This window comes from Hylobates moloch, unplaced genomic scaffold (genome assembly GCF_009828535.3).
Source record: "Hylobates moloch isolate HMO894 unplaced genomic scaffold, HMol_V3 SCAFFOLD_2, whole genome shotgun sequence".
In the NCBI taxonomy this organism is placed as follows: Eukaryota; Metazoa; Chordata; class Mammalia; order Primates; family Hylobatidae; genus Hylobates; species Hylobates moloch.
This window is the reverse complement of record NW_026652277.1, coordinates 60,767,926-60,788,766: the sequence shown is the minus strand read 5'-3', so window position 1 is coordinate 60,788,766 and position 20,841 is coordinate 60,767,926. Positions and strand designations below refer to the sequence as shown.

The 20,841-nt window shown below is 35.3% G+C and overlaps 1 protein-coding gene across 8 annotated transcripts in view; it reads left to right on the top strand.

The window, feature by feature from the left end:
* The window catches only part of SLC4A4 (solute carrier family 4 member 4), a 491,091-nt gene that overhangs the window by 405,466 nt on the left and 64,784 nt on the right, over positions 1-20,841 (top strand). For all 8 annotated transcript variants that reach the window (XM_058434021.1, XM_032150489.2, XM_058434009.1 and 5 more), the window contains 2 exons: positions 1,857-1,927; positions 12,395-12,586. In XM_058434021.1, the coding sequence (XP_058290004.1) occupies positions 1,857-1,927; positions 12,395-12,586 (263 nt within the window). The remainder of the gene's footprint in view (positions 1-1,856; positions 1,928-12,394; positions 12,587-20,841) is intronic.

Here is a 20,841-nt window from a genome sequence, read left to right as displayed (position 1 = left end):
TGACTTCCTGTCTTCCTATTTGGATGCCCTTTGTTTCTTTCTCTTGCCTGATTGCCCTGGCCAGGATTTCCAATACTGTGTTGAATAGGAGTGGTGAGAGAGGGCATCCTTGTCTTGCACAAGTTTTCAGTGCTTCCAGGTTTTGCCCATTCAATATGATGTTGGCTGTGCGTTTGTCATATATGGCTCTTATTATTTTGAAGTATGTTCCTTCAATACCTAGTTTGTTGAGAGTTTTTTAACATGAATGGATGTTGAATTTTATCCAAAGACTTTCCTGCATCTATTGTGATAGTCTGGTATTTTTTTCTTTAGTTCTGCTTATGTGATGAATCACATTTCTTGATCTGCATATGTTGAACCAACCTTGCATCCCAGGGATAAAGCCTACTTGATCGTGGTAGATTAGCTTTCTGATGTGCTTCAGCCTATTTTAATTCCCTCTGTGACCTGTAATGAAACAGAGAGAATAAGAACACAGATAATATGCACATGTACTTGCTTTACTGCTGAAATAGAGAAACTCTGGCAACAGCTAGCTTTAGTTTAACAGTTTTACAATCTAAAGTCTTGCAAGACCAGAGTGAATTCCAAAACTGACCAAAAGTAGGACTCAAGCTAAATATTTTCTCTCTTTTAGTTGTTTCTCTTGTTTTTTTCTTCCCCAATTTATCTGCTCTCATTCATTTTTAGTCATGAAATGCCCTCTTTTCTAACTTCCTTTATTGACAGTAAACAAATATTTTTGAGTTCCTGTTAAGAGCTACACTGGGTAGATTTTAGGGAAAAACAGTGAACGAGATAAGCTTCTTCTGTTCCTCCCTTATGGATCTCATATTCTAATGTCAGCTATCAAAACCTGTGTGTTTCTTCTTAAAGGTTTATGTAGGCAGGACTTGAAGCATGGCAAACTAAAAGGCAAGCTAGTGGCTCAGAGGGACTGGAGTAGGGACCAAACAGTAGCTAGCAATTCAAATGTTAAATAAACTATAGGACCCTAAACAAACGAACAAATAAAAACCCTGATGTGTTGTTTTATAATATTTCTATAAATTAGGAATATGCTCTAATAGTTTATTTTATAATACATAAAGCTTTGCAAAATAGGAAAAAGGCTTATCTGATAAAGAAAAATATTTTACTTATAGAATACTTTTTAAATGCTGTTTTTTAATTGTCAGACACATAAAATTTTAAAAAAGGAACGAAACGTTTCCAAGAGGAAGGTTGGTTTAATAAATTAGGTTTTTCTTCAAGTGCCATCTTAAACCTATAAATGATGCCACATTATATGAAAATAATTTTTAAAATTAGATTAAATATTCATCTCCATTATATTTATATTATTTAGTACTGTCTCTTGTTTTCACACAATTTGCAAGGATAACCTTTCTCATACACTGTTGAAATTTCCAAAAGCTACAAATTATTTAAGTCTTAATTAGTAAAGCTTCAATATGGGAGATTTTCCTGTGCATTCTGAAGCCAGTGGTCAACTTAATCAATTATGAACAGCCCTTGTTCCACTAGACAAAATATATTGAGTACCTTGTAGTATCGGGGAAGTTTTATTTCTTTTTTTTTTTTTTTAAACCTGAAACAAATTTTAATACCATCTCTTTAAATATTCACCATCATCTCTTATCAGATTAGAGCACAGCAGATGTGTCCAAATCTTTGTTTTATCTAGGTGAAAGGTGAACACATAGATAATAAATAAAAATTCATTGTGCCCTTATGTTGTTATTAAAGACATTTTTACTGTATAACCCTGCTTTCAAAAATACTTAATTATGCATTTAAGGTCTTTTTCTATTTTAGTTTTATAGTATAAAATAATTGTCTTCTGCTTACAGCTAATATCTCAATATCTAATGACACCACACTGGCCCCAGAGTATTTGCCAACTATGTCTTCTACTGACATGGTAAGTGACTTACTATTTTAAATTACCTTCATACTGATTGCGTATCGTATACTTGTTTATAATACTTATAATATATGATGTCTTCTACCATTCAGCAATTCCGGCATGAACACATATGTAACAATTATTGACAGTGGAGGGACGGGGTAAAAAAAGCCACTTTCCTTTGCTCTAGTCAGCACTTTTTTTTATTTGTCTTAAAAAAAGCCAATATTTACTTCTATGACATGCTTTTTAAAACTTCTTACGAATTTAACTGCCACATCGCATTAATTGTAACCTCGAAATATTTTCACAAGGGAAAATGTGAGAAGTTGGAAAATGAGAGCACAGTATCCTCTCTCTGTTTCTCGTATGGTTAAGAATTCTTACCAACCAAATGGTGCTGTGTTCTCTTCACTAAGAGTGATTGTAGCAGGACCTTTCCCCTGTCACTTAGAAAGGACTGTGCCTCTGTCACATGATATCCTTTCCCATGGCTGGTAACCAAGGATCTTTAGGAGACTGGAACTAAGCTTTAAAAATGAGCTGTTTTGCATGGAAGGTCACACACTGGAAGGAGGCTTTTGTGTTGGAGAAAAAGGGGAAAGTGCTGTTTCAGACTTCCAATTGTGCTCCTTCTATGCTGAACATGGAATCTTACCAAAGAATATTAATCTTTCAGTTATAAAGACAGAAGCCATAATACCTTGTATTGATAGAGTGCCCATCTCTCAGGAGACCCGGACATTTCTACAGATAGTATGTAGTGAGTGCTCTAACATCCCTTTCAAAGATGATGTTTTGTATCTTTCCTGGGCAACTCTCACGTGACCCTCTTTTTTGTTTTTATATTCTATGGCTCTCTTGACTGCTTTTTTTGCTGTTAAAGTCTTCTCTGACTTTCCTCAAACTTCTCTATTTCTTCCATGTTTGATGTTAGGTGTGTGAAAAAGTATGTGTATATGTTTCACCACATGCATACAGAAAGGAGTTCAACTTTCAGTCTTTCAACTGGTCAGCCTATTGCCTGAAAGGTCTTGCCTAAATACAGGGAAAACTACCTCCTTCTAGATTTGAAAGAATTTTATTCAAAATTCTTATAGTAAAAATATAATTAATACACTATAATTTAATAATATATATTTTAATTAAAATGTAGTTAATATAATTAATAAAAACATAAGTTAATTTGCAATAAATATTAGTGAAACACTCACTTCCACTGACTTAGAAAAAGAAATTATCTAACTTCTTTTTGTAACTAATCAAGGGAATCATTAAAATTAATGAACTTTTAAGCCCTGTCTTTGGGCAAGTCCTGGCAGAGACTCCAGTAATTGATATGTATTAAAACAAAATGTCACAATAAGGTTCTTGAAAAAAAAAATGGAAGTTCTGATTGACTTCTAGTATGACTGTGATAGAGACATAAAGGCATAATATCATTTAAACTTAACTACTATTTATAGAACACCTACTAGAGACCACATGTATTACACATATTCTCATCATTGTAGACCTTAATATGTACTATAACCATCAACATAAACTACCAGGGTTAATTACTTTTATTTTATACATGAGAGAAACTGAAGCTCCAGAGGGTAAATCACCTTTCTTGCTTTAGGTCACATAGCCATATATTAGTAGAACAAAGATTTGAACTGAAGTCTGGGTGGTTCCTAGACTGGTGCCATTGCTAGTATACCATGATGCTTCAATGTACACAAATGGCAATGTTTACCCTTCCACTTCCTATAGATGGCCCATATTCCAGGGCAGCAATCCCTTCATATGCGTCAGTTGCATACCTTAATTAAAATGTGAAGGTGCTATGTTCAGCACCTCTAGGGAAAGAAGTTAGGAGAAAAAATGTGTGTGTGTGTGTGTGTGTGTGTGTGTGTGTGTGTGTGGTCATGAAGGCCAACTTTTATTTTATCCTTCATTTCTCCTTTTTCATTTATATCAATACCTATATTTATATGTTGTGTATACATACACATACAATATAGGTAAATGACTCAGAAATGAGTTTTAAACAAATATGATTTATTACCATCAATCATAATGATCAATTATTGAGGCGCCTACCAGGTGCCAGACTCTTCACAGTAATTGTCTATAATTCTCACAATCACTTTATGAGTTATTAGATGTTACCCCTATTTTATAGATGAAACAGAGATTTAGAAAAGTTAACTGACCTCCCAAAGACCACACATATTACAAGTATATGGTAAAATGAGGATTTGAACTCAGGGTTTTCTGCCTCTAGAATCTGCCTTATTTCTATTCTTTCAGGAAGCAGCATAGTGTTTTATGTAGAGGAACTCACAGATACTGAGTTCTTGTGTCAGACTGCCTGGTTCAAGTGCAGGGCTCCACGACTTAATAGGCTGTGGAACCTTCTCAGTTTCCCATCTGCAACACTGGGATGGTAATAGTACTTATCTCAAAGGTACTGTAAGTGTCAACTTAATAGATAGGCAGAACTTAGCATAGTGGATGGCATGTAGTCATCTCTCAGTCAATGTTAGGTATTGTTACTGTTCTTTCTAGATATTATCATTTGATTAGGTCATGAAGCCTCCATAACTCAGAAGTTTAATGGAGAGGGGAAATTGGGAACCCCATCTTCTGAGAGGCTATTGCATCCTCCGTCTGCTTGGTCATGCTAGCCGGCTCTCCTATCCTGAACCTTTCCTAGGACACACAGTCATCAGGACTTAATTTTCCTTTTTTCATTTCAGCCATAATTAGATTGTGAGAGAAGGTACAGGACAAGTGACATGCATCCCCTGGAGCCAGCAAAGCTTGCTCTCACAGGCCTTCAGTTCATCCTGTCAGATGAAGGAAGGTCTTTTCCCTTCAGCTTCACTAGCACGAAGACAAGCTTTCTTTTTCATGGTGGTAGGGATATGTTTCAGGGAAAAGAGCGGGAGAGTGGGGTATTAGAGCATTTAAACAAAGATTAGAACTCTAAGATAACTATGTCTCAAGATAAAAAGGCAGGTCTTAAAATTTCCATTTTTTGTTGGAATGGTGTCTTTATTTCTTCTCACTTTCTCCAATTTTTCTATGGATTTCTTGCTTGGTATATCCCTTTAACTTGCAAACCAAGTTCCTTAAAAGGTTCCTGTAAACCTTTAAAACTAGCCACAACTTGTTCACACTGTATCTAGATAATGAGCATTAATACCTGTTGGCTTACAGTTTCCAGCTCTCAGAGTGTGAGACACCAGATTTCAAAATCGAATGTCAGTTTCTTCTGAGGAAGTGATTGAAAGCATCAGTTAGTATTTTGTTTTTGCACATCAGATTCCTTTTTTCTAAATTGAGGCATACCTTAAAATATACAGTTCTGAAGTATTCATTGAAATGAGTTTTGATGGTTGTAACCACTATCCAAACAAGATACGGGACATTTCCATCATACCAGAAGGTCCCATGGAATGCTGTATTTTGTCTGATACCCCAGGTTTCTTTTTGGGGGATCTTTCTTTGCCCACATACTCTGCCCCTAGCCTTCAGATGGCAGATACCTGAGCCCTTTCCAAAGTGGTTGAATGCCTCAGAGAAGTTTCGCTCAGCTCTGCTTCTCTGCCTCCCATCTTAAGAAAGTGGCTTCCTTACACTTAAGAGAGGCTCCATGTATCTAAGGGGGAACTCTTTTAGCTTTCCTGTCCAACCTCCAGTCTTCCATGTGTTACCCGTGCACTTGGAAAAGACCATGAGAAAATTTGGTGAGCGGTTGCAGACTTGATCTATGCCTAGGACTCCTCTGAATTCTGCTCTGTCACTGCAGTCTGCATGTAGCCATTAAAAATTCGTTAAATAGAAAAATTAATTGGGCATGATGTCACATACCTGTAGGGTTATAGTGAGCTACAATCATGCCACTGCACTCCAGACTGAGCAACAGAGTGAGACTATGTATTAATATCTTAAAAATAAATAAATAATAAAATAAAAAATGTTTGACTTTTTTCCTCATCTTAATGGTGAGTTTTTTTAAACTATGATTTTTATAGGGTATCTAGCTTGCTTTGGTTGTTAGGATGGGAGTGATGGCCTCTCACAATTTTCTATAATCCTAATCACAAGCAGAATGACCAGTTCATCTTGATATCTTATAATGGTACAGACAACTGTAACTCAAATGCATGCTGTAGATGATGAAGTAAGATTTCAGATTATTGCAAATCTGGCTCACCACTGTGGGGGCAAAACTCTAAATAAGTACATCAATAACTTAACCTTGAGGTTTTTATTAGTGGTATCACTCTCATTTATATTTTTAAAAGCACATATTTTATCAGTCAGTACTCAAAAGGGCTACAGCACGTCCTCAGATTACACCGTTTCATTATAACGTTGATGAAAAAAGAGAAATTGACTCTCAGGCTACTGCCTGTGTGGAGTTTCCATGTTCTCCTCATGTCTGCATGGGTTTTCACTAGGCACTCTGGTTTCCTTCCACATCCCAGACGCATGCATATTAGGTTCATTGGCGTGTCTTAATTTCCCAGTCAGACTGAGTGTGGGTGTGTGTGTGTGTGTGAGTGCACCCTGTGATGGGATAGTGTCCTGTCTAGGGATAGTTCCTGACTTGCACCCTGAGCTGCCGGGATAGGCTCTGACCACTCACAACCCTAACCTGGAATGATAATAATTATCTTACTTATTTTTACTAATCTTTCTTAAATGTATGTATAGCTCACATTTATTTTAGCATTTAATATTAGAAATGTTTTGATCTTTATTTAGAAGTTTGGTGATGTTTTTGTGACCAGGAATATGCCATAGGGACTTAACTCTTGTTTATAGTGATTAGCCTATGGTAAAATTGGTGGTTATACATCATTTTGCTTAAAGTTGCAGTTTCCATGAACCTATTGATGACATTGAGGATCTACTGTAATACAGAACCTTTAATTATTATTTTTATTATTATTATTACTTATTATGCTACCCAGAGATGCTGTTAATCATGGGACTAAGAACCTTCATGATGATTCTAGGAATTAACATTCATTTCATGGGAAATGGCATGTCATATTAATATTCTTGTGCAAAGCATCCTTGTGATTTTCTCCCACCGAGAAAGTCAAGTGTAAAAACCATTCTGTCCTTAAATCTCCTTGAAGATTACACATTCCTACTTTTAAAAGTATTACGTAAAATTTTAAATATGCACTAAAATAGAATAATGCAGTGAAGCCCCATATACGCATCACCTAGCCTCAATGGCTTTGAACATTTTGTCCATCCTGTCTCATATTACCCCTCACTTTTTCCTTTAGGGAGGATACTGTGGTCTTTTAAATTTTAAAATAAATCCTTTGGTATGCATTCTACTTTTAAGAATTGTGAGCAGATCCACTCAGTATAACAGGGTAATTCTCTTGAAAAAGATATCTCAAAAAATAGATTGAAATCTCTTTTCATGAGATTTACCACAGTTAAGAACCTCAGCAACTTGATCATTTTCTTTAAATCTTTTCTCCCAGTACCCATTTACCTAAACAATCTGCTTCCGCCCATCTGGTCTATTCACTGTTAGATCCTCCACAAAGGTGAGCATTCAGTACGTCTTTAAAGCTGAATGAAGCATTGTATGTCCCCATATCAGCATCTTTGCTCATGTCTGTCTCTCTCTAATACTTTACCTCTTTTTTGCTGCCAGTGCAGAAAGAAATGCACATCTAAAATTTGTCACTTTTATTCCCTTTTGTTACAGTTTTGCTGTCCTTCTATTCTTACTCCTGCTGCCCTTTGAATATGAGAGTTCTGCAAAAACCAGCCCTTCTTTTAGGGCTTAGTTTAAATTTTGTTTTCTCTGTACTCAATGAAGATGATTATTCCCTCTTCTGACCATCTGATCTTCATACCACTCATTTAGATACTTCCCTTTACTGGGTTATTATTATTAGTTAATATTTAAGTTAACATACTTTATTTCTCTAGGGGAAGTTTTAAAAGTTGTTGTTTTATTTATCTTTATTGCACCTGTAAAGGTTACATTAGTTCATTCATGCACTTAGGTCCCAGTGTATTTTCTATTTTCCTGTGGCCACATTTTTCTATTTTCTAGATATGACTGTTACTCAAAATATTCTATATCTAATTGAAATAGTGTTGCCAGATTTAGCAAACAAAAATAAAACATGCCCAGTTAAAGATGAATTTTAAATAAATATTGAATAATTTTTAGTATAAATATGTCCTAAATGTTACATATGAAACACTTGTACTGAAAATACTATTTGTTGTTTACCTGAAATTCAAATGTAACTGGGCATCCTACATTTTACCCAGCAACTCTAAATTGAAAGTTTATTTTAATTTAATTTTGTCCTCCAGATAAAAAGAGTAGATAAATTGGTAGATATCTTCCTTGAATATGTCGTATATTCCAGACGTGATGACAGATTTCAATTGTTCAATCAACAATGATTTCTTCAGTGCCTAATGTATCCCAAATTGAATTCTGCTACTGTCTTACTCTGCTCTTTTCTTTTTTTTTCCTTATTGATGCACAGTCCCTTTGGTCCTCAGGCACTATACATTTATCATTTTTAGCTTTTATCCATCCTCAGTCCAAACAGTTAATAAGTCCTGGTGCATTTTTCTCTCTCTTTCTCTCACTGTCTCGCTTCCTCCCTCCCTCTCTCTTCCTCCCTCCCTCTCTCTCTCTCCTTTCTCCATTCTCGCATTTCCCATCAATCTCTTTTCCTTTTCATCCCCATAACCAGATTATTTCTCATCCACCATAAGCACCTCAAAAGTTTTTGCCAACCCCAAAGAACTTGCCTTAACATTGCAATTTGCATATTCTAACCTATTCTTTTGTTATTGTATTTCTTGAAAAAATAGTCTGTAATTGCTATTGCAATTTTTTCACTCCCACACATTTCTCAGCTCATTGTACTTCTTTTACCCATCACTCTGATGACTTTTTCATAGTGTTTTGTGGTATCTTCCCTTCCATAGTGGATACCCTAGATGTTTTACACTCTTTTTTCCTGCACATTTTTCGCTTGTAGTTTTATTGTCTTACTACTCCAATGATCAGCTCTTTCCTGATGACTCCTAAGTAGATGTCTCTAAAGTTGACATCTCTCCTAGATCCAGGTCTCAGACCCACTAGATATCTCTGAATATTTTCAAACTTACAACAGTGAATATTGAGGAAGCTACAATATAATTGTAATAAAACATTACAAGCATCATAAGGAAAACAGATAATGTGCTAAGAGAATTCTAACAGTCAGAAAGGACTTCTGAGATTGTGTTCCCATTTGTCTTGTTCTTTGTTTTCTTCAGAGACAGGATTTTGCTCTGTTGCCCAGGCTGGCATATAGCGGCACAATCATAGCTCACTGTAACATCAAACTCCTTGGCTCAAGTGATCCTCCTGCTTCAGTCTCCAGAGTAGCTAGGACCACAGGCACGCACCACTTAGCCTGGCTAATTAAAAAAAATTTAATGGAGATGAGGTCTTGCTATGTTGCCCAGGCTAGTCTCAAATTCCTGGTTTCAAGTGATCCTCCTGCCTTGGCCTCCCTAAGTGCTGGGATTACAGATGTGAGCCACCATGCCAGGACTGTCTTGTTCTTAAAGTTCTGATTTAACCATTTAAACAGTATGTATAGAATTTTGCATAGGAAATAAAGATCAAAACCATAGAGATGTGAGAACCACTTGTAAGGGCTAGAGGGCAGTAGCAGTGAGATGAGTTAAGGGTCTCCTGCATTAAGGCCAGAGGAGACAATAGTGGCTTGAACATCGAGGGTAGCAGTGGTCATAGGTAAGTTTGTTCGTGAAATGGACCCTGCCTGAAGTTTTATGGAATTAACCTTCACTGACATCAGCTTATGTGGAATAATAACATTGAAATAATACAGATAACATAGATGTATTTTCAGTGATATCTAAATGGAATTATTTATTAGCTAGAATTTAAGTTTTATGGGAGTAGGAAACTTTGTATTCTGAAATGCCAAATATGCAGAGATATATGCATGCCACCTGCAGTTTTTATACTGAAGTCCTTAACAAAAGGTGGTATTTGGAGACTCAAGTTTCCGGATAATGATACAAAGAATCATTAGAGGCTTACAAAATACTGATCATTTGGCATTTTAAGTTGATGTAAGCAAGAAGACGTGTCTGTCACTTCATGTACATCTGTATAGTCTTCACCTCAACCTGAGTCTCTGTAAGCAAATCAATAGAACTTCCTGTCAGGATTGCTTTAATGCAACTTATCTGTGGGCAACTCTAGTTATAGAGAATTCTGCTGGTATTAAAGTGCTGAAGTGAAATTATGTTACATTTTTGCTGACTTTAAAACAAAGAAACCTGTTGGCTATTATGACTTCTAAACTTTAAATGTATGCTCCTATAAACATCCATATGCAGAAATCTCAAAAACAAAATGAGATATGATTAATCACCTTTCAGAAGCAGAGTTTGATAAAAGCAAGAATGCAGTTCAGCTGTTTACAAGTTGAAGCTTCTATAGGAAAAATATTTCAGGGAAATATATAGTTTGTTTTTTATTGACTTATGTAAGCACTTTACCTTTTGAGCTCTATAAAAAATTGAACTCTTTCTGAGCAGAGATTCTTCTTTTATGACTATATTACTCATATCATCAAAATTCATTGAATAGTAAAAGACATTGATGATGTGTTTGGTGTGAGGTAGAACTCTTGTCTGCAAAGGACAGGAGAAATTTATCTTTCCACATTTATTTGCAAGGTGTTTTCAAATAACTCTTCTGGTAGCATATGACATATCCATTAGCCCTGGACCTAAGAGGAGTAAGTTATGGGTATTTAGAATGTTTCTAAGCTGAGACACCCAGTCCCTTCCACCCAACCACATTGGCATCCATTTAGATAGGTACAATTTTGAAAATCTCTCCCCAGAAAAAAGCCAGATTGTCACAGTGTGCAAGAAAGTGTTGTGCATAGCAAAAGAAACTTAAAGGATATTTAAGAAGATTCAAGTATCAGTATAAGGGCGATCTGTGCAGAAATTTTGTTAAGCAAGAGGATGAGCAACCAGGAGACTGCTCATCACATAAAATGTTCAGGCAGAGAATGAATGTTCATCTTTCAGGACTATTGAATACTAAGGGTGATAAATCTGATTAAATCATCCAAGTTTCCTCCAAACTCTGATATTTTAGAAAAAGTTTCTTAGGCTTAGAGGCCATTAACTTTTGGTTGACTGGTAATTCAAGTAAGTCGGCTGTTATAGAAGCAGATTCAGATATAGGGATTTGAGGTGCATGTGACTTTATTGAGACAGTGGTTACAATAAAAACAGATTGAGAGAAGCAGTATAAGACAGGGAAGGAGTTAAACAAGGATATGGTTTCAGCTGAGTTTTGCTTCAGCCTGATCCCATGGGAGCTCTGGAGCATAAATTGTGCATAGAATTGCTCTCACCTGGAGACGAAGAGGGTCTAGTTTTAGACCCCGGTTAGTATTGGTTATTAATCGGCTATGAGAGGGCACTACATTGCAGGTGAGGTGGCTCTTAAATGGCTAATGGCAGTTCTCTAGAGAAGAAGACAGCTGTGAATTAAGAGCAGCTATTACTCAGAGCAGCTGGGGGATGGGTGTGCTGGCCCTATCTACTATGCTGGCAAAAGGATTCTCCTATGTATTAGAAACAAAAAATTGGAACAAGAGTGAGCTGCTAGAGGGAAGCACAGCACTGACTCCACAACAGCCATACATGAAAACTGATCATATGTTTGAGGCCATGTAACATGGAGATGGATAGTCCATACACAACTACATAGCCTTAAAGCCATCACAGCACATACAAAGAAGAGATGCTCATAATGCTGACCTACAGTCAAGAAGAAAAAAATCTATACTTTATTAGAATATGCAATTGAAAAAGCAGAGGCCATCCACATTTTTATAGTTAATTGCTTAAATCACCAGTTCCTAGTTATTTAGAAAAGAAACAGAATACTTGTAAAAGTGCTCCGTGAGTAGTTAATCTATTACAACTTTTAGAGCATTAACCATAGGGCCATCAGGTAGATACATAAGAAGCTATGCCTTACAAAGGTAAGTACTTCTTGAAAAAGAAAAGTGTTTTAGAGAGTCTTACATTTTGAGACTTAGAATATTAATGTGTCCCAGTTTACTCTCAGGAAGGCATGCAGGAAAGAAGTACTTTGTGGTTTCTGTTGAACGAGTGGGCGATTTTAAGGCTGTTGCCCAAACTAGGTAACAAATTGCATCATTCTCATTGTATTTTCAATAATTGCCACCCTCTTGGCCCATCTTATCTGTTATTCCATGAACACCTCATCAAGTTTCACCCTCCAGTGCTTATTTTCATACTGTTTTACAGAAACTTTTGGTATAATTCCTATATAGCTCATCAAGTATCAAACGCTGCTTTTTATATGTCAATGTTCTCTAGAAAAATTTTAATGTTTTTCTTCTTCAGTACCATAATACTACCTTTGACTGGGCATTTTTGTCGAAGAAGGAGTGTTCGAAATATGGAGGAAACCTCGTCGGGAACAACTGTAATTTTGTTCCTGATATCACACTCATGTCTTTTATCCTCTTCTTGGGAACTTACACCTCTTCCATGGCTCTGAAAAAATTCAAAACTAGTCCTTATTTTCCAACCACAGTAAGTACCTGAGCTTTAAATCATTTTCATTGGATTTACACTGTATCAACAATAATACAACTTTACAAGGTGAAAAAGGCACCTGTAATTCAACATGTCCAATATAATTTTGTGCGTTTTAAAAATTACACTTCAATCTTTGTTCATGTGCATACTTATTAACATAAGTCTAGTCAAGCTTTGGAAAACCTTCCAAGGACTTTCTCACATAATTCTGTCATATACCTCTCATAATTCTGAATGTGCTGAAAGGAAAAAAAATGAGATGAATTATATCTAAAAATGCATGAGTGAAGAAAAATACCTTTTAAATTCATAGTGTTTAAGTACATAATCAAAAACTCTTCTTGTTTATCAGGAATTTCCATGTTGTAGAATTTCTTCAGCAGCTGTACATTTGAGTAGTTTAGTACTTGAATTATGGGCTGTAGGAGTAAACTTAAATTATGTTGTTACACAAGTATTGGTATAAGATATGACTGTCATATGAGCCAAACTTTCGTTCCCATAATGATGAATGCCATAGTACAGAGAAACAGATAATTAAACTGGGTTGTGCAAACATCCTGTCTCCCACTAAAATGCCTGAGTGAGCTTAGTCCAAACTGTGGGTTCATGGAGATACTGTAAGAAAAGACTAATATTTAGTTAATGGCATTTTGTTTTTTTGCCTGCAGAATCAAACTAAGATAATCCTTTGCTTTACAGTTCAGTTCTTAGTGTTTAGGATGTCAGTATTTCTTAGGCAATCTTGATTACACCTGATTTATATCAGTGACCTGCTTTGCACAGCTGACGTCTCATGAAACAGCTCTTCTTGCATGATATGTAAAAGGAATAGGAGAATTTTAGAATATGAGATGCACTTGATGAAATTCCTTTTTCCAACTCCTAGGAAATGAAAATATATTTACTTTCACCTAGAAAATTTTTGACTCTCTGATTCTTCTTACAAAATTGAAAATAAATGGAAGGGTTGATAATGAAATGTCTAGAAGTAGATAGCCCAAGGAATGAAAAGTTTCCACAAAGTGAAATGTAGAAAGAAGCATTCAACTTAGTCTGCTTAACATGGGCATTACAAGCTGGTGATCCACAGGCAGAAAGAATTCAACCCACAGCCATTCTTTGTTTAGCCCACAGTGTGTATACACACAAAAACACACACACACACTCTCTCTCTCTTACTTGAGGCTTTTGGTAGAATCTGTACTTTGCAGATAGTTATTATTTTCCCAGCTCTCTATTGTCTAAGAATTGGCTGTTTCATGCATTCAGATTAACTGCCTGTTCTTAAAGACACTGAGAAATGTGCTTTCTTGATACACCTCTTCAATTGTATGAGTTTTGTGTAGAACAGATTCCTGGGTAAAAGTCTTTGAGGACAATTTTTTTTTTCTCTTGAGGTTTTTCCTTCTTAATTAGTAATTTATTGGGCATCTTGGATTTCGTTTGTTTGTATTTTTGGCTTATACTTTGTAAATCATCACCACCTGCCAAAGTCTGATATAATTTAAGTATAGTAAGTGGAAAAGTGGAAAATTTGTGAAGTGCTTATAAGTCATAATTTGCAAAATAAACTAGTTTCAACTTTGAGATGAATGGAGGTCCTTTTCCTAAGTTTTAAAATCTTAATTGACCAATAATAATGTAAACTATGGAGTACAATGTGACATATATATATATGTTGTGGAATGATTAAATCAAGCTAATTAACATATCCATTACCTCACATACTTATTTTTTGTGATGAGAACATTTAAAACCTACTCTTTTAGCAATTTTAAAATATACAACTCATTATTATTAGCTATAGTCATCATGCTGTGCAGTGGATCTCAAAGACATATTCCTCTTGTCTGATACTTTGTACCCTTTGGCCAATATCCTCCCATTCCCCGCCTCCAGTAGGCACCATTGTACTGTCTACTTATATGAGTTTGACATTGTAGGTTTCACGTATAAGTGAGATCATGTAGTGTTTCTCTTTCTGTGCTTGGCTGATTTCACTCCACATAATGTCTTCCAGGTTTATCCAAATTATTGCTAATGACAGAATTTCCTTTGTTTTATGGCTGGATAGTATTCCAGTGTTTATATGTGCCACATTTTCTTTATTAATCTGTTGATGAACACTTAGGCTGATTCCATATCTTGGCTATTGTGAATAATGCTACAAAGAACATGAGAGTGTTGACATATCTTTGAGATCATGATTTCATTTCTTTTGGATGCATACACAGAAGCAGGGTTGCTGGATCGTATAGTAGTTCTGGTTTTTATTTTTGGGGGGAAACTTTCATACTGTTTTCTGTAATGGCTGTTCTAATTTACATTCCCACCAACAGTGTACAAGGGTTACGTTTTCTCCACATCATCACCAACACTTATCTTTTGTCTTTTTGATAATAACCATTCCAACAGGTGTGAGGTCATATCTCATTGTGGATGTAATTTGTAGTTCCCTGATACTTCATGATGTTGAGCATTTTTTCATATATCTTTTGGCCATTTATGTTTCTTCTTTTGCAAAACATCTATTCAGGTCCTCTGTCTATTTATTAGGTGAGTTTTTTGTTTTCTTATTATTGAGTTGTTTGAGTTCCTTATATATTTTGGATATTAACCTCTTATCAGATGTATGGTTTGCAAATATATTCTCCAATTCCACAGGTTGTCTCTTCACTCTGTTGATTATTTTCTTTGCTGTTCAGTTTTAGTTTGATGCAATCCTATTTGTTTATGTTTGCTTTTGTTGTCAAAAAATAACCTTATGTTGAAGTGTAATGTTAGGTTATTTGATATTAACAATAATCTTTGCCCAAACTAATGTCATGGAGCTTTTCCTTTATGTTTTCTTTTAATAGTTTTACAGTTTCAGGTCTTATATTTAAGTCTTTAATCCCTGGCTATTTTCTTTTTTTTGTATTTTTAGTAGAGACAGGGTTTCACCACCTTGGCCAGGCTGGTCTTGAACTCCTGACCTCATGATCCATTCGCCTTGGCCTCCCAAAGTGCTGGGATTACAGGTGTGAGCCACCCTGCCTGGCCTTAATCCATTTTGAATTGGTTATTTTATATGGTATGAGATGAGGGTCTAATTTCATTATTCTGCATGTTGATATCTAGTTCTCCTAGCACTATCTATTGAAGAGACTGCTGTTACCCCATTGTGTGTTCTTGGCATCTTTGTTGAAAATCAGTTGGCCATAAATGCATGGATTTGTTCCTGGACTCTATTCTATCCCATTGGTCTACATGACTGTTTTTCTACCAGTACCATGCTGTTTTGATTACTATAGTTTTGTAGTAGATTATTGTGATGCTTCCAGCTTTCCTCTTTTCACTCAAGATTGGTTTGGCTATTTGGGGTCTTTTGTGATTTGATACAAATTTTAGGATTACTTTTTCTATTTGTGTAAAACATATCATTGGAATTTGAATGGGGTTTGCTTTGAATCAGTAGATTGCTTTGGTAGTATGGACTTTTTAATAATACCAATTCTTCAAATGAATGAATACAGGATATCTTTCCATTTACTCCTGTCTTATTCAATATCTTTCATCAATTCTTTATAATTTTCAAAGTATAGCACATTCACCTCCCTGGTTAAATTTATTCTTAAGTATTTTATTCTTTTGTCGCTATTGTAAGTGGGATTGTGATTTTTTTTTCAGATAGGTTGTTGTTGGTCTATAGAAACACTACTGAATTGTATGTTGATTTTATATTCTGCAACTTTACTTAATTATTTTATTACTTCTAAAATATTTTTTGGTGGAGTCTTTATGTAAGATCATGTTGTCTGCTAACAGAGACAATTTAACTTCTTCCTTTCCTGCCCTTCATAGGTTGTATGTGTCTAGGAATTTACCAATTTCTTCTAGGTTATTTAGTTTGTTGTTGTATAATTGTTCATAAGTATCTCTTAGAGTTTTTTTTATTTCTTTGTTATCAGGTGTAATGTCTCTTTTTAACCACTGAATTTATTTATTTCAGTCTTCTTTTTTTTTTAGCCTAGCTATTGGATTGTTGGTTTTGCTTATCGTTATTTATTTTTATTTTTGATTTAATTAATTAGTTAATATTTTTTGTTTGTTTGTTTTGAGACAGAGTCCCTCTCTGTCACCCAGGCTGGAGTGTAGTGGCGCCATCTCAGCTCACTGCAACCTCTGCCTCCGAGGTTCAAGCGATTCTCCTGCCTCAGCCTCCCAGGTAGCTGGGACTACAGGGGCGTGCCACCATGGGACCTGGCTAATTTTTTGTATTTTTAGTAGAGATGGGGTTTCACCATAATAGCCAGATAGTCTTGATCTCCTGACCTTGTGATCTGCCTGCCTCGGCCTCTCAAAGTGCTGGGATTACAGGCGTGAGCCACCATGCCCAGCCTATTTTATTTTATTTTCGAGATGGAGTCTTGCTCTGTTGCCCAGGCTAGAGAGCAGTGGTGCCATCCCAGCTGACTGTAACCTCAGCCTCCTGGGTTCAAGGGATTCTCGTGCCTCAACCTCCTGAGTAACTGGGATTACAGCTGCGTGCCACCATGCCCAACTAATTTTTGTATTTTTTGTGGAGATGAGGTTTGACCATGTTGACCAGACTCATCTTGAACTCTTGATCTCAAGTGATCCACCCGCCTCGGCCTCCCAAAGTGCTGGGATTACTGGCATGAGCCACTGCACCCTGGCTGATTTTGTTTATCTTTAAAGAAACCCCAACTTTTAGTTTTGTTAATTTTTTTTAACTTGTTTTAGTCTTTATTTCTTCTTTGAGTTTTATTATTTCCTTCTTTCTAGGAAATAATAAAATTTTTGAGTTTAGTTTGTTTTTGTCTTTCTAGCTCCTTGACATGCTTCCTTAGGCTGTTTATTAGAAATCTTCTTTCGATGTAGTCATTTATTGCTATAAATTTCACTCTTAGAACTGCTTTTGTTGTGTCCCATGGGTTTTGGTATATTTCCATTCTCATTTGTCTCAAATTTATTAATTTCATTTTTAATTTGTTTACTTACACATTGGTTATTTAGTAGCATACATATATTCAGGAGCATAAACTTCCATGTGTTTGTGAAGGTTTCAAAGTTTTCCTTATTGTTGATTTATAGTTTTATATTGTGGTCAGAAAAGATACTTGATATGATCTCTGTTTTCTTAAATTTTCTAAGAGTAGTTTTGTAGCCTAGCATATGATCTGTTCTGGAGAATGTTACAAATGCAGTTGAGAAGAATGTGTATTCTGTAGCAGTTGGATGGAATATTCTGTAAAGGTCTGTTAGGTCCATTTGATACATGGTGCAACTGAAGTCCAGTGTTCCTTGTTGATTTTCTACATAGATGATCTGTCCATTGTTGAAAATGGGGTATTGAAATTTACTATTACTGTATTTTCTTCTGTTTCTCCCTTTAGATAGAATAATAATATTTGCTTTATATATTTGGGTACTCAGTGATTAGGTGCATATAGATTTATAATTGTTTTATTGAATCGATTCTTTTATTATTATATAATGACTTTCTTTGTCACTTTTTACAGTTTTTGACTTAAGTATATTTTATATGGATACCTCTGATCACTTTTGGTTTCCATTTGCACGGAGTATCTTTTTCCATCCTTTCATTTTCAGTTTGTCTGTCCTTAATAGTGAGGGGATCTCTAGTAGGCAAACTATAGTTTGGTCTTTTTTTTTTCGTCCATTCATTCCCTCTGTATCTTTTCATTGGAGAACTTAATTTCATTTACATTCAAGGATTTTATTGATAGGTAAGGACTTACTCCTATCATTTTGTTAATTGTACTTTAATTATTTTAATATCCTTTGTTCTTTTCTTCCTCTCTTGTTTACCTCTGTGGTTTGGTGCTAAGCTTTGTTTCTTTTCCCTTTCTCATGTGTTTATCTGCTGTAATTTCTATCTTTGTGGTTGCCATGGGGCTAACATAATGAGTCTTGTAATTATAATACTCTATCTTAAGCTGATAACAACTTAACTTTGGTCACGTTAAAATACTTTAGACTTTTTTGCTCCCTCCCACAATTTATATGTTTGTTACCTTAATTTACTTTCTTATCTACTGTGTGTTTCTTAGTCACTAATTATGGCTTTTCTTGTTTTCAACCATTTTGAGTTTAAACCTTCATACTAGAGATTGAAAGATTTACGTAGCACCGTTATAATTCTGCGTTTGATTATGAATTTACCTCTACTGGTGAGTTTTATACTTTCATGTATTTTCGTGATAATACATATCATCCTTTTGTTTACAGTTGTAGCTCTTAAGCATTTTTTATAAGACTGATCTAGCAATAATGAATTCCCTCAGCTTTTGCTTGTCTGGAAAGATCTTTATTGTAGCTTTTCTGGATGCGGTATTGGCTAACAGTTGGTTTTTGTTTCCACACTTTGAATATATTATACCATTCTCTCCTGACTGGCAAGATTTCTGCTGAGAAATCTGTTAATTGTCTAATGGAGATTCTCTTCTATGTGACTTGATGCTTTTCTCTTGCAGCTTATAGAATTCTCTCTTTGTCTTTAGCTTTTGACAGTTTGAGTATTAATATGCCTTGGAGAACATTGTTTAGGGCTCAGTCCAGTTGGGAACTTTTGAACTTCTTGGATCAGGACATCCATATTTCTCCCAAGACTTTGAAGTTTTCAGTCATTATTTTGTTAAATAGGTTTTCTGTTATTTTATTTGTCTCTTCTTTCACTTTCACATATGTAATGCAAAGATTTATTCACTTAATTCTTATTTATTTTTTCCTCAGACTTGACTGGGCGAATTCGAAAGATGTCTTCAAGTTCAGAAACTCTTTCATCTTCTTGATCTAGTCTGTTCTTGATGCTATCAATTGTATTTCTTTTATTTCTTTCACTAAATTCTTCGCCGCCAAGATTTCTGTTTGATTCTTTTTTATGATGTCTTTCACTTTTTTGAATTTTTCATTCAGATCATGAATTATTTTTCTGGTTTCACTGAATTGTTTGTATTCTATAGTATCTCTCTGAGCTTCTTTAAGATCATTATTTTGAATTCCTTTTGATCTATTTTATAAATATTCTTTTTTTGGACCTCCTACTGAAGACTTACTGTGTTTCATGGGGGGTGTTATTATTATTTTTCTTTTTTTGCTTTTTTTGTATTTTTTTTAAATATCCAACCTTTATTCTAATTCAGGGTACATATACAGGATGTGCAGGTTTGTTACATAGGTAAATTTGTGCCATGGTGGTTTGCTGCACAGATCATTCCATCACCCAAGTATTAAGCCTGGCATCCACTAGCTTTTCTTCCTGATTCTCTCCCTCTTCCCACCTCCCCCTCCCAACAGACCCCAGAGTGTGTTGTTTTTCTGAATGTATCCCTGTGTTCTCATCATTTAACTCCCACTTATAAGTGAGAACATGTAGTATTTGGTTTTCTGTTCCTGCGTTAGTTTGCTAAGGATAAATTGCCCCTGGCTCCATCCATGTCCCTGCAAAGGACATGATCTTGTTCCGTTTTATGGCTGCATAGTATTTCATGGTGTATATGTACCACATTGTCTTTATCCAGTCTATGACTGATGGGCTTTTAGGTTGAGTCCATGCCTTTGATATTGTGAATAGTGCTGCAATGAATATATGTATGAATGTGTCTTTATAATTGAACAATTTATATTCCTTTGGGTATATATCCAGTAATGGATATATAAAACTTTATATATAAAATGGATGTATATAAAACTTAAAATATATCCAGTAATGGATATATACCCAAAGGCTTTTTCTCCACAACTTTGCCAGCATCTGTTATTTTTTGACTTTTTAATAATAGCCATTCTGACTGGTGTGAGAGAGTATCTCATTGCAGTTTTGATTTGCATTTCTGTAATGATTAGTGATGTTGAGGTTTTTTTTTTTCATATGTTTGCTGGCCACATGTATGTCTTGTTTTGAGAAGTGTCTTTTCATGTCCTCTGCCCACTTTTTAATGGGATTTTTTGTTTTTTTCTTGTAAATTTGTTTAAGTTCCTTATAGATGCTGGATATTAGACCTTTATCAGATACACAGTTTGCAAAAATTTTCTTCCATTCTGTAGGTTGTCTATTCACAATGATGACCGTTTCTTTTGCTGGGCAGAAGCTCTTTAGTTTAATTAGATTCTGTTTGTTAATTTTTGCTTTTGTTGCAATTGCTTTTGGTGTCTTCATCATGAAATCTTTGCCCATGCCTATGTCCTGAACGGTATTGCCTAGATTTTTTTCTAGGGTT